A 14,802-nucleotide genomic window follows, 5' to 3' on the forward strand; every position below is an offset into this window, starting at 1 on the left:
TGAAGAAAGTATGGGGGCATGGAGAGAGGAGTGGGGCACCAGAAGGACTTTGGCAGGGGCTTGGTGGGGAGGGGCAGGATAAAAAGAGGGAGAGTCCTGGGATGAGAGTCCTACTTAATTCAAACCCTACTCTTCACCAGTAAATTTAAAATAGTTGACCCCTAAAATATCTCAGGTATGAACTAAATCTATGCATGAAGTGATCTCAATCTGAAGTCATTCTCATAAATATTTCTTGAATAACTAGCCCCTATATCTCCTTCACTGTTTTTAAGAAAGTGGGAAATCCCTTTTGGAGACCAGATAGCTGATAGAGATGTGATCTGAATTTTTCACTAAGTGGATGTTAAGAGACAATACATTTTAAAAAAGTAGTAGTAGTTCCATATGTTATGATAAAAATTAATTTAATTTATTTGGGAAAAAATACCATCTTCCTTGCTTGACAAGGGTAAATCCCCACCACAGTGGAGTTTGGTTGTTAAAATGAGTGACCACTGCTGTAGTATAATGTCCACATGTCATGTGTGTACAATCAACAATTAGCACAAGTAACAAGGTGTCCAAATGACTGTTTCCAGTTTATCCCACAGACTTTGCCGATAGTTTCATATCATGCTGAGAAGAAGACCACAGGAAAATAAGCCAAGAAATGTCCACTGCAAGAGGTCTTTTTGTTGATTTAAGTGTAATCTTTACATGGCTTAACAGTTCTCCAGCTTCGAGTGCCTAAATTGTTATTGCAACCGATTTCAGTTTTGTGCAGACCATGAATTAACAAATGTCTTCTAACCCAAGAATCACTTTTAAGACAAACCCGTATTTGATGATAAACTCATATCTTCAAATGCATGGCTTTAAACACCATTGTTTTGCACACTCTGAAATGTGATTTTTTTCCATCCCAACATTGTGATGTCATAAATTAAAAGACTAATACAGAATTTCACCATCACTGCTCTATTATACTAATGCCCAATAGTTGACTGTGGTCTATTCTTCATCATCCAAGTTTATAAAAAAGGAATTTTGAAACTTCAGTTCTATTCAGCAAGCTCATAGCCAGTCCTCTTTCCCACTACGCAATCAGTAATTTTGGAAGTGCTGGTCCAAGCCATTTGGGGTCCCTCTTCATTGTCACTTGATACGGAGACCTGAAACTTGATTATCTTCAGCAGGAGGAGTTTAGTTAATAAGCGTCAAGTGGTCATCGCTTCCATTCCTGTAATAGAAAGGAGGACAAGGAAAGAGAAAAGAGAACAATGGCTTAAAAATCTTTGAGACGGAACAGGAATACATACTCTATCATGTAGGCTTACATAGGTTATTGACATGCTGAGTGTGACATTTAAGAGGAAGAAAACTTAAGAAGGACAATTTACATTATTTGGGGTTTGACTAGATGCTTTTGGCAATTTTGAGGAGCTGTCTACCCTCCATCTCCCTTTGACAAAGCTTCTCAATGGCTAGAACCACAGATTTTCCTCCTTGTGGTAGAGAAGGAGAAAGGTTAACTCTGCATCTGCTCAACCAAGCACATCTCTCCCAAGAACCAGATCACATTAGAACTAGAAGAGGTTGCAGAGGCGACCTGTTCCACTCTGATGACACTGGAGGAACCAAGAGGTTTAGGAAAGGTCACGGGACACATTCAGTAACTGGCAGGGTCCAAAACGAAAACCCAGGTGCTCTGACCATCAGGCTAGGGGCTTGGTCAACTATTCAAGGGAGAATCAGTCTGTGGGAGATTGAATCTGTGGTGGTTGCTGGACTGCTTGGTTGAAAAAGAGCAACCCGGCCACACTCCAGAGGAGGTGGAGCTGTGATAGCCGGGTTGTATGTCATGGGCACTGGAGAGGGGCCCAGACACCAAGTCTTATGATGCCCTTATTCCCCAGGTTCCCTCAGTGAGGTCTGTCTCCAATATGTACTCTCCATTCATAGCCTTCCTCAATTTTATTCCATTCTTAGGTTTCCAGCTGTTAAACACATCCAGGTGTATTTAATTTTTGGTGATTTCAAAGCTATCACTTGTTCCAAGGCCCCAGTACAACCCATTTCCTTCATCAGGCCCTATGACCCTCACTGACTCTCTGCAGGGTCCATCCAGACTGCCCTAGGTTCCAGGCTTTGATCTGATTATTCAGCTAAAACTGATCTAGCTGACTTCACCCATGACCACCTTCAGCCACTTCTGTTTTTATTTTTGATATCCTCTTTTTTCAAAACTTTCAGCATCTTAGTTCTTCACCTGATTTCCTTTGGTGAACTCTTCTGTTCCATTTAATCCTTTCATTCCTCACGATGGGCAGACCTGACTCCGCACCAGGCACCCTCTCTACAACCCTTAGCATGTCTCAGGGAAGACTGTCTGCTGATGTTGTTCTGTTCTTCTCACCACTCAGGTCCAATCTTATCACTCAGTCTTCCAAGTTCACTCCTTAAATCTTTCACTCATTCCATATGGATGCAAAGAAATCATTTAACAACCTCCCGGGGCTTTTTGTGGTATAAACTGAGGCCCAAAAATCAAACACCAAAACCTATCCATTACTTTCTAGAATTCACAACTACATTCTCAAATGCTTTTTTTTTTTCTTTACAGTTAACTACATATTAGAAAAGCAACTTTGAGAGACTTTCCTTATAATACAAGGTGCCTCCTAGGAGGCAGCTGCCTATTAAGAAAAGTAATTTCCCTTTATCCTTGCTTCCATGGCAACACTTTAATGCTCTGAGAGGATAAACTGTGATTGTAAAAACTTAACTCTTCTCAGAAGACCTCATTTCATATTTACCAGACATTCTTTGGAAATGCTCCAACATACCATTTCAAATCCCAAGTTGCAGTATGAATTGATTAACAGAAAATACATCCTGTGATTTTAAGTAGCAATTATGTTCTCCCATCTTCCTTCAGGAATCTGGTTTAGAGAATCCTTCTCAAAACACATGAGTAGGGGGTACTTGCAGTTAACAACCCCTACTCCTGACTTCAGACGAAAACAAACATGGGCATAATTAAGAAAATTATCCTCATCTGACCCCCTTTCTAGTCCCCAAGCCACTATGTGGAGGCTTTGCCACTGAGGTCCAGACTATTTTTGTAAGTGCACTGATGAATGGCGAGCAAAGAGCAGGTGATCAGCTGATTTGTATTTGCAGCCAAGGACACGTACGGCTTCCTCTCAAGCAGGTTTCCTGCTCTGCTCAAGGAAGGTTATTTGTACTACAGATTGCGAAAAGGGGAGAACACCTTTGACATTCCCAGAGCTCCACCTCGAAAAAGAAGGGCTTTGACCTCTTCCTTTGGCCAGCTCACCCTCTCGACTTCAGGGACATAGTTCACGCCTTCTCAAAACAGTCTCATAATATTCCCAAGAGATTTCAACCATGTCATGTACCTTTCTACCTTGTTTTATAAGAAACAATTCATTTCTAAAGCCAATTACAGTGGGAGGAAAGCAAGGAGGGATGCATTATTTCCCCCAGTCAGCTGATTCCTGAGTGTAGCATTTGACTTGGGAGGACTCTTTGTTAAGGCAGCAGGGCGTCTCATCCTGGGAGCACGGAGACCCGACTGAACACGGTACTGACCTCCTCAGACAGCAGATGCAGGACAGGAAGGATGATGACTCTTTCTGACACTTCTCTTTGCTGCCACACTCCTTCAGGAATTCCTGAAGATCCGTGGCAGGAAACCCATTCTGTTGGTATTTCTTTAAAAAGTACACAGTGTTGTTACCTTAGTTATAGCGAGAGAAATTGCTTCTTGTCAACAAACCAAATCCATCTCTGCTAAAATAAAACTCTCCCACGTCGCTAGCACAGATCCAAGAACTGATATTAACAATGATCAATCAATCTATCAGTCCCTTGAAAGCCAAGCCAGGGTCACCAAGGCTTGAACAGAGAGCCATGGGAACAGACAGCCATCCAGAGGAAAACTCCAGAAAGCAAGCCATGGTGGGGCAGGGGAGGGGTGTGTTAATTAAAGGAGTGAAGGCAACAGTCAGAAGTCTAAAGTTTTCATGTTAATTGCAAGACCAGGTAAGACCTCCTCTTCCCCACACTGCCCATACAGAGTTTGGCTGGGAAGTAATCCCTATTTCCTCTACTTTTGTAGAAGTTGGTCACTTAGTGAGGTAGAAGGCAGTAGGTCCCTCCAAGCAGACATAAAGACCCTGAGAGACCCCTCCCCTCACGCTTAGTGAGGTCATGCACCAGGTCACCGAGGCTTGGCGCACTCACGGGGACACAGTCGCGTCAAGGACAGGCTCGCACGGTGAGCAGGGCACTGCTCGTCTCCCCACGGCCAGCCCCACTGCGGAGCCAACCACCCATTCCCACAGGAACACGCATCTCCTCGCGCACAAAGTGCTCAGAAGTATCTCCAATGGACTGTCTTCTTCTGAGATAGTCTGAGAAGGGTTCAAGAAGAGGACGACACCCCAAGACATGGACACGGCACCCCTGGTTGCTCAGATGTTGGCCCCGAAACAGGATTTTCTGAGCATGACCATCTGCTGCGGAGACACCACTGCCCCCGAGGCAGCAGAGCTTCCTTCACGCTACAGATAAGTTAAATGGACCTAGTCTGAAAGGACACACGACCCACCGGGTGGCTTAGGAAGGCAGGAAGCTAAACAGCCACAAAAGCCTTAGCTTTCAAAATTTAAAGGAAACCTGCACCACACGAGCGGCATCCAGTGTACAAGGTATGCCAATATCTGGACACTTGTCAGGATGACGGTCACCCCTTACCACTGAAACTTACTACTCAAAGTCTAAGTTCTGGGACAGGCAGGTACACCTGTCAGTGCCAAGACCGACAGCCCAACTACTTGATTTACCAAACTCAGCCCATCTTTACCCATTTCCTTTCTCTTTCCCACCACACCTCCAAACCAATCCACTGGGCACTAGGGACAATGTCCTAAATGCATATTTCAATTAACCTCCAGCATCTAAAAAGTTTCTTTTCTACAAAACCTCAAAATCTAAGTAAAATTACAGTATTTTAAGTAAGTAAAATATTATAGTATTTTCCCATGTTCTGATCTATCCAGAATTTGCAATAGTTTTTTGGCAGGAAATAATGATAGCTGCTTACCTTAATGGTGTCATAAGAATCTGTAATAATTGCAATGAAAAGGCTGAGAATCATATATATGAAAAGACTGATGAAGGAATATAAATACAGGCGACTGAACAGCCACACCAAGAGGCTCTTCTGCTGGATGTGAGCAAAGGTCGCATACATGTCATCACCGTTGACCAGAGAAAACAAACACTCAGCAACTGTGTTCAGATTTTCAAACTGTGAGGAGGAGACCAAAAGTAGTTTTTGAGACATATTAGCCAAAGAAGCAGAGTTAGCTGGTTTTGTTGAAGATGTTGCTGCCATTGTTATTAACATTCACTTTAGGGAATCTGGAATACCACGCGTAGGAAAGCGTTACTCAAAACTTTCCTCCACACTCACAAAGATCATCTCTTGACACTTCCCTCAGTTTTTTTCCTTTGCACTTTGTATATATTTGTGGTCATATCATCTAACAATTTTGGATCCAGATTCTTCTTTCTTTTCTATTTAACATAGTCTTATGTTATTCATACTTAGCATTTGTTAGATAATGGAACCACTCCTTGGAAATGTCAAATTTAACTATTTCCCTGTCACTGGACATGACAATCATGTTTGCTATTATAAAGAACAATGCAATGCACGTTTCTCAGCATAACGTTTTTTTCCTATTACTGGGTCTAAGCAATTAACATTTTTTTTTTTTTTTGGCTGCATTGGGTCTTTCTTGCTGCACGCAGGCGTTCTCTAGTTGCGGTGCATGGGCTTCTCATTGCAGTGGCTTCTCTTGTTGAGGAGCATGGGCTCTAGGCACACGGGCTCAGTAGTTGTGGCTCACAGGCTCTAGAGTGCAGGCTCAGTAGTTGTGGCACATTGGCTTAGTTGCTCTGTGGCATTGGGGAATCTTCCCGGACCAAGGCTTGAACCCGTGTCCCCTGCATTGGCAGGCGGATTCTTAACCACTGCACCACCAGGGAAGTCCCAAAGCGATTAACATTTTTAAAGCTACAATCTGCCAAAGGGCATTCTGAAAGAACTGCAGACCTCCAGAAAAGGTGGAAGGGCCAGAGACAGAGGCTCAAGAAAATTGTGCTAGATGAATGGCTTCCCTGTAGCCTTTCCAAGCTCAGGTTCAGGTAATTTTAGAGTCTTAAATACTAAAGATTACCAGAGGTGGGAAAGTACATTAGGATGAATGATCATGGCTAGTGCCTTCTGAGGGGTCCCCAGATGATAGTGGACAGGCCACTGCCAAGATACATAACGCCCTGTGGTAGAGTTGGGTGGGATGCCTAAGAAAAGTGACCCTCAGAACTCGGGCCTGAAGGCTGAGGAGCTCACCAGTGAGAGGAGGAAGAGAAGGATTTGCTCGGTGCATATCGGGGAATTGGTGCTGAGCCTAAGCAGTGGTGGGAAAGGTGAGTCTATGCCGCTCTGCACAGGGCCCTGTCTGAGCTTCTACACACTTCACACTAATCCCAGCCTTCCCTGGAAACTAGTGAAAACTTCAACAAGAAGAGGGACAGGGAGAGCTTCAAGATGGCGGAACAGTAAGACACGGAGATCACCTTCCTCCCCACAAATACATCAGAAATACATCTACATGTGGAACAACTCCTACAGAACACCTACTGAATGCTAGAAGAGGACCTGAGACCTCCCAAAAGGCAAGAAACTCCCCACGTACCTGGGTAGGGCAAAAGAAAAAAGAAACAACAGAGACAAAAGAATAGAGACGGGACCTGCCCCAGTGGGAGGGAGTTGTGAAGGAGGAAAGGTTTCCACACACTAGGAAGCCCCTTCACGGGTGGAGACTGTGGGTGGCGGAGGGGGGAAGCTTCGGAGCCATGGAGGAGAGCACAGCCACAGGGGTGCGGAGGGCAAAGCGGAGAGATTCCCGCACAGAGGCTCGGCGCCGAGCAGCACTCACCAGCCCGAGAGGCTTGTCTGCTCACCCGCCGGGGCGGGCAGGGCTGGGAGCTGAGGCTCGGGCTTCGGTCGGATCCCAGGGAGAGGACTGGGGTTGGCGGCGTGAACAAGGCCTGAAGGGGGGCTAGTGCGCCACAGCTAGCCAGGAGGGAGTCCGGGAAAAAGTCTGCAGCTGCCGAAGAGGCAAGAGACTTTTTCTGGCCTCTTTGTTTCCTGGTGCGCGAGGAGAGGGGATTCAGAGCGCCGCCTAAATGAGCTCCAGAGACGGGCGCGAGCCACGTCTATCAGCGCGGACCCCAGAGACGGGCATGAGACGCTAAGGCTGCTGCTGCCGCCACCAAGAAGCCTGTGTGCGAGCACAGGTCACTCTCCACACCGCCCCTCCCGGGAGCCTGTGCAGCCCGCCACTGCAAGGGTCCCGTGATACAGGGACAAATTCCCTTGGAGAACACATGGCACGCCTCTGGCTGGTGCAACGTCACGCCGGCCTCTGCCACTGCAGGCTCGCCCCGCATCCGTGCCCCTCCCTCCCCCCAGCCTGAGTGAGCCAGAGCCCCCGAATCAGCTGCTCCTTTAACCCTGTCCTGTCTGAGCGAAGAACAGACGCCCTCAGGTGACCTACACGCAGAGGCAGGTCCAAATCCAAAGCTGAACCCCGGGAGCTGTGAGAACAAAGAAGAGAAAGGGAAATCTCTCCCAGCAGCCTCAGAAGCAGTGGATTAAATCTCCACAATCAACTTGATGTACCCTGCATCTGTGGAATACCTGAATAGACGACGAATCATCCCAAATTGAGGAGGTGGACTTTGGGAGCAATGATATGTATATATTTTTTCCCTTTTTCTCTTTTTGTGAGTGTGTATGTGTATGCTTCTGTGTGTGATTTTGTCTGTATAGCTTTGCTTTTACCATTTGTCCTAGGGTTCTGTCTGTCTGTTTTCTTTTTTTATCTTTTATTACTTAAAAAATTCTTTTTCTTAATAATTATTTTTTATTTTAATTACTTTCTTTTATTTTACTTTATTTTCTTTTATTTTATTTTATCTTCTTCTTTCTTTCTTTCTTTTTTTCCTCCCTTTTTTTCTGAGCCATGTGGAGGACAGGCTCTTGGTGCTCCAGCCAGGCATCAGGGCTGTGCCACTGAGGTGGAAGAGCCAAGTTCAGGACACTGATCTACAAGAGACCTCCCAGCTCCACGTAATATCAAATGGTGAAAATCTGCCAGAGATCTCCATCTCAACGCCAAGACCCAGCTCCACTCAACGACCAGCAAGCTACAGTGCTGGACACGCTATGCCAAACAACTAGAAAGACAGGAACACAACCCCATCAATTAGCACAGAGGCTGCCTAAAATCATAATAAGGCCACAGACACCCCAAAACACACCACCAGACGTGGACGTGCCCACCAGAAAGACAAGATCCAGCCTCATCCACCAGAACACAGGCACTAGTCCCCTCCACCAGGAAGCCTACAAAACCCACTGAACCAACCTTAGCCACTGGGGACAGACACCAAAAACAACGGGAACTATGAACCTGCAGCCTGCGAAAAGGAGACCCCAAACACAGTAAGTTAAGCAAAATGAGAAGACAGAGAAACACACAGCAGATGAAGGAGCAAGGCAAAAACCCACCAGACCTAACAAATGAAGAGGATATAGGCAGTCTACCTGAAAAAGAATTCAGAATAATGATAGTAAAGATGATCCAAAATCTTGGAAATAGAATGGAGAAAATACAAGAAATGTTTAACAAGGACCTAGAAGAATAAAGAGCAATCAAACAGGGATGAACAACACAATAAATGAAATTAAAGATTCTCTAGAAGGGATCAATAGCAGAATAACTGAGGCAGAAGAACGGATAAGTGACCTGGAAGATAAAATAGTGGAAATAACTACTGCAGAGCAGAATAAAGAAAAAAGAATGAAAAGAATTGAGGACAGTCTCAGAGACCTCTGGGACAACATTAAATGCACCAACATTCGAATTATAGGGGTCCCAGAAGAAGAAGAGAAAAAGAAAGGGACTGAAAAATATTTGAGGAGATTATAGCGGAAAACTTCCCTACCATGGGAAAGGAAATAGTTAATCAAGTCCAGGAAGAACAGAGAGTCCCATACAGGATAAATCCAAGGAGAAACACACCAAGAGACATATTAATCAAAGTATCAAAAATTAAATACAAAGAACAAATATTAAAAGCAGCAAGGGAAAAACAACAAATAATACATAGGGAATCCCCATAAGGTTAACAGCTGATCTTTCAGCAGAAACTCTGCAAGCCAGAAGGGAGTCGCAGGACATATTTAAAGTGATGAAGGAGAAAAACCTACAACCAAGATTACTCTACCCAGCAAGGATCTCATTCAGATTTGACGGAAATATTAAAACCTTTACAGACAAGCAAAAGCTAAGAGAATTCAGCACCACCAAACCAGCTCTACAACAAATGCTAAAGGAAATTCTCTAGGCAGGAAACACAAGAGAAGGAAAAGACCTACAATAATAAACCCAAAACAATTAAGAAAATGGTAATAGCAACATACATATCGATAATTACTTTAAATGTAAATGGATTAAATGCTCCAACCAAAAGACATAGAGTGGCTGAATGGATACAAAAACAAGACCCGTATATATGCTGTCTACAAGAGACCCACTTCAGACCTAGGGACACATATAGACTGAAAGTGAGGGGATGGAAAAAGATATTCCATGCACATGGAAATCAAAAGAAAGCTGGAGTAGCAATTCTCATATCAGACAAAATAGACTTTAAAACAAAGACTATTACAAGAGACAAAGAAGGACACTACATAATGATCAAGGGATCAATCCAAGAAGAAGATATAACAATTGTAAATATTTATTCACCTAACATAGGAGCACCTCAATACATAAGGCAAATACTAACAGCCATAAATGGGGAAATCGACAGTAACACAATCATAGTAGGGGATTTTAACACTCCACTTTCACCAATGGACAGATCATCCAAACAGAAAATTAATAAGGAAGCACAAGCTTTAAATGATACATTAAACAAGATGGACTTAATTGATATTTATAGGACAGTCCATCCAAAAACAACAGAATACACATTCTTCTCAAGTGCTCATGAACATTCTCCAGGATAGATCACATCTTGGGTCACAAATCAAGCCTTGGTAAATTTAAGAAAATTGAAATCTTATCAAGTATCTTTTCCGACCGCTATGAGACTAGATATCAATTACAGGAAAAAATCTGTAAAAAACACAAACACATGGAGGCTAAACAACACACTACTTAATAACCAAGAGTTCACTGAAGAAATCAAAGAGGAAATCGAAAAATACCTAGAAACAAATGACAATGAAAACACGACGACCCAAAACCTATGCGATGCAGCAAAAGCAGTTCTAAGAAGGAAGTTTATAGCAGTAAAATCCCACCTTAAGAAACAAGAAACATCTCAAATAAACAACCTAACCTTACACCTAAAGAAATTAGAGAAAGTAGAACAAAAAAACCCCAAAGTTAGCAGAAGGAAAGAAATCATAAAGATCAGATCAGAAATAAATGAAAAAGAAATGAAGGAAACGATAGCAAAGATCAATAAAACTAAAAGCTGGTTCTTTGAGAAGATAAACAAAATTGATAAACAATTAGCCAGACTTATCAAGAAAAAAAGGGAGAAGACTCAAATCAATAGAACTAGAAATGAAAAAGGAGAAGTAACAACTGACACTGCAGAAACACAAAGGATCATGAGAGATTACTACAAGCAACTGTATGCCAATAAAATGGACAACCTGGAAGAAATGGACAAATTTTTAGAAATGCACAACCTTCCAAGACTGAACCAGGAAGAAATAGAAAATATGAACAGACCAATCACAAGTAATGAAATTGAAACTGTGATTAAAAATCTTCCAACAAACAGAAGCCAAGGACCAGATGGCTTCACAGGCAAATTCTAACAAACATTTAGAGAAGAGCTAACACCTATCCTTCTCAAACTCTTCCAAATATAGCAGAGGGAGGAACACTCCCAAACTCATTCTACAAGGCCACCATCACTCTGATACCAAAACCAGACCAAGATGTCACAAAGAAAGAAAACTACAGGCCAATATCACTGATGAACATAGATGCAAAAATCCTCAACAAAATACTAGCAAACAGAATCCAAAAGCACATTAAAAGGATCATACACTATGATCACTGTGGTTTATCCCAGGAATGCAAGGATTCTTCAACATACGCAAATCAATCAACGTGATACAGCATATTAACAAATTGAAGGAGAAAAACCATATGATCATCTCAATAGACGCAGAGAAAGCTTTCGACAAAATTTAACACCCGTTTATGATAAAAACCTTCCAGAAAGTAGGCATAGAGGGAACTTTGCTCAACATGATAAAGGCCATATATGACAAACCCACAGCCAACATTGTCCTCAATGGTGAAAAACTAAAACCATTCCCACTAAGATCAGGAACAAGACAAGGTTGCCCACTCTCACCACTATTATTCAACATAGTTTTGCAAGTTTTAGCCACAGCAATCAGAGAAGAAAAAGAAATAAAAGGAATCCAAATCGGAAAAGAAGAAGTAAAGCTGTCACTGTTTGCAGATGACATGATACTATACATAGAGAATCCTAAAGATGCTACCAGAAAACTACTAGAGATAATCAATGAATTTGGTAAAGTAGCAGGATACAAAATTAATGCACAGAAATCTCTTGCATTCCTATACACTAATGATGAAAAATCTGAAAGAGAAATTAAGAAAACACTCTCATTTACCATTGAAACAAAAAGAATAAAATATCTAGGAATAAACCTACCTAAGGATAAAAAAGACCTGTATGCAGAAAATTATAAGACACTTATGAAAGAAATTAAAGATGATACAAATAGATGGAGAGACATACCATGTTCTTGGATTGGAAGAATCAACATTGTGAAAATGACTCTACTACCCAAAGCAATCTACAGATTCAATGCAATCCCTATCAAACTACCAATGGCATTTTTCACAGAACTATAATAAAAAATTTCACAATTTGTATGGAAACACAAAAGACCCCGAAGAGCCAAAGCAATCTTGAGAAAGAAAAATGGAGCTGGAGGAATCAGGCTCCCTGACTTCAGACTATACTACAAAGCTACAGTAATCAAGACAGTATGGTACTGGCACAGAAACAGAAATATAGATCAATGGAACAAGATAGAAAGCCCAGAAATAAACCCACGGACCTATGGTCACCTTATCTTTGATAAAGGAGGCAAGAATATACAGTGGAGAAAAGACAGCCTCTTCAATAAGTGGTGCTGGGAAAACTGGACAGCTACAGGTAAAAGAATGAAATTAGAACACTCCCTAACACCATACACAAAAATAAACTCAAAATGGATTAAAGACCTAAATGTAAGGCCAGACACCATCAAACTGTTAGAGGAAAACATAGGCAGAACACTCTATGACATAAATCACAGCAAGATCCTTTTTGACCCCCCTCCTAGAGAAATGGAAATAAACACAAAAATAAACAAATGGGACCTAATGAAACTTAAAAGCTTTTGCACAGCAAAGAAAACCATAAACAAGACGAAAAGACAACCCTCAGAATGGGAGAAAATATTTGCCAATGAAGCAACTGACAAAGGATTAATCTCCAAAATTTACAAGCAGCTCATGCAGCTCAACATTGAAAAAGCAAACAACCCAATCCAAAAATGGGCAGAAGACCTAAATCGACATTTCTCCTAAGAAAGTATACAGATTGCCAACAAACAGGTGAAAAAATGCTCAACATCATTAATCATTAGAGAATTGCAAATCAAAACTACATTGAGATATCATCTCACACCGGTCAGAATGGCCATCATCAAAAAATCTACAAACAATAAATGCTGGAGAGGATGTGGAGAAAAGGGAACCCTCTTGCACTGTTGGTGGGAATGTAAATTGATACAGCCACTATGGAGAACTGTATGGACGTTCCTTAAAAAACTAAAAATAGAACTACCATGTGACCCAGCAATCCCACTACTGGGCATATACCCTGAGAAAACCATAATTCAAAAAAGTCATGTACCACAATGTTCATTGCAGCTGTATGTACAATAGCCAGGACATGGAAGCAACCTAAGTGTCCATCAACAGATGAATGGATAAAGAAGATGTGGCACATATATACAATGGAATATTACTCAGCCATAAAAAGGAACGAAACTGAGTTATTTGTAGTGAGGTGGATGGACCTAGAGTATGTCATACAGAGTGGAGTAAGTCAGTAAGAGAAAAACAAATACCATATGCTAACACATATATATGGAATTAAAAAAAAAAAAAAAAAGATCATGAAGAACCAAGGAGCAAGATGGGAATAAAGATGCAGACTTACTAGAGAATGGACTTGAGGATACGGGGAGGGGGAAGGGTAAGCTGGGACAATGTGAGAGAGTGGCATGGACATATATACACTACCAAATGTAAAATAGATAGCTAGTGGGAAGCAGCCTCATAGCACAGGGAGATCAGCTTGGTGCTTTGTGACCACATAGAGGGGTGGGATAGGGAGGGTGGGAGTGAGGGAGACGCAAGAGGGAAGAGATATGGGGACATATGTATATGTATAACTGATTCACTTTGTTATAAAGCAGAAACTAACACACCATTGTAAAGCAATTATACTCTACTAAAGACGTTAAAAAAATTAAAAAAATTAAAAATAAAAATAAATTCCAGAACAACAAAAAAAAAAAGAATAGGGACAGGATCTAATCTGGGTTTCTAAATCTGGGTAACCGTGGCTTGTGAAGATCTCCTAGAATGAGAACAGCCCAGGGGCCTGGATGCCAGTGAAAGTGAGTGCAGGGGTCCAGGACTGCAAGGAATCCAGAGGAAACTGGGGAGAAAGTAAGTCTGGAAGGGAGCGGGGGAGGGACCTCTGCTGGACTCAGTTCTAGACGAGGCGAGTTTGAGGGGCCAGGTAGAAGCGGTGACACGAGGTAGTTAGCTGGAGGCTGACTGAACACCTGACAGCCCTGAGGGGCAGAGCTGAGCAGGGGCTGGTGTGGAATGCCCCCGGAATCACGCAGCCCCCATCTGGCTTACGCAGTTGACAAACAACTGCCACATCGACTGAAAGCAAACAGCAGGTGCTTAATGAATGAACATCTCTGGGGTCAGAGGGTTAAACATTAGATGAATGCAAAAAACTTCTATGTAAAGAATGATAATGACTTAATAGGCAAAAGGCAATATAGTTTTCAGAAACACAGATCCAACAAGTTACTGTAGAGTTGTGAACCAATTCTGTCCTTAGTGGTGGGGGCCTATACGTCCATCAAGTCAGTCAGTGTGGCTTTGGGGACAGCCAAGCCCCTCATGAATGTCTCTGGGACATTTCCAGTTGGCAGTCGTGCTACTAGTTCACATGCAACACAATAAAACCTCCTACCACCTGAACCCAGAAAACGTGCTGTCCTTCCAAATTTCCCTATTTCTGGCAGTGATTCCAGTCTCCTACCAAAGAAAAATTACTCCAAAATAATCAAGTGCTTAAAACTGTGTGTCCTTTATATGTGGAATCTAGAATATGACACAAAGAAACCTATCTACGAAACAGACTCATGGACATAGAGAAAAGACTTGTGTTTGCCAAGGGGGAGAGATGGAGTAGGGGGTTTGCGTTAGCAGATGTAAGCTACTATATAGAGAATGGATAAACAACAAGGTCCTACTATATAGCACAGATAACTATATTCACTATCCTGTGATA

The 14,802-nt window shown here is 42.3% G+C and overlaps 1 protein-coding gene across 7 annotated transcripts in view; it reads right to left on the reverse strand.

Moving 5' to 3' along the window:
* Positions 1–390: 390 nt before the first annotated feature.
* MCOLN2 (mucolipin 2) overlaps positions 391–14,802 on the reverse strand; it is a 61,899-nt gene continuing 47,487 nt past the window's right edge. For all 7 annotated transcript variants that reach the window (XM_036823605.1, XM_036823615.1, XM_036823631.1 and 4 more), the window contains 3 exons: positions 5,114–5,320; positions 3,598–3,719; positions 391–1,222 (listed from right to left, as the gene is read on the reverse strand). In XM_036823605.1, coding sequence (XP_036679500.1) covers positions 1,186–1,222; positions 3,598–3,719; positions 5,114–5,320 — 366 coding nt within the window. In that variant the 3' untranslated portion in view covers positions 391–1,185. The remainder of the gene's footprint in view (positions 1,223–3,597; positions 3,720–5,113; positions 5,321–14,802) is intronic.

This window comes from Balaenoptera musculus, chromosome 1 (assembly GCF_009873245.2).
Source record: "Balaenoptera musculus isolate JJ_BM4_2016_0621 chromosome 1, mBalMus1.pri.v3, whole genome shotgun sequence".
In the NCBI taxonomy this organism is placed as follows: domain Eukaryota; kingdom Metazoa; phylum Chordata; class Mammalia; order Artiodactyla; family Balaenopteridae; genus Balaenoptera; species Balaenoptera musculus.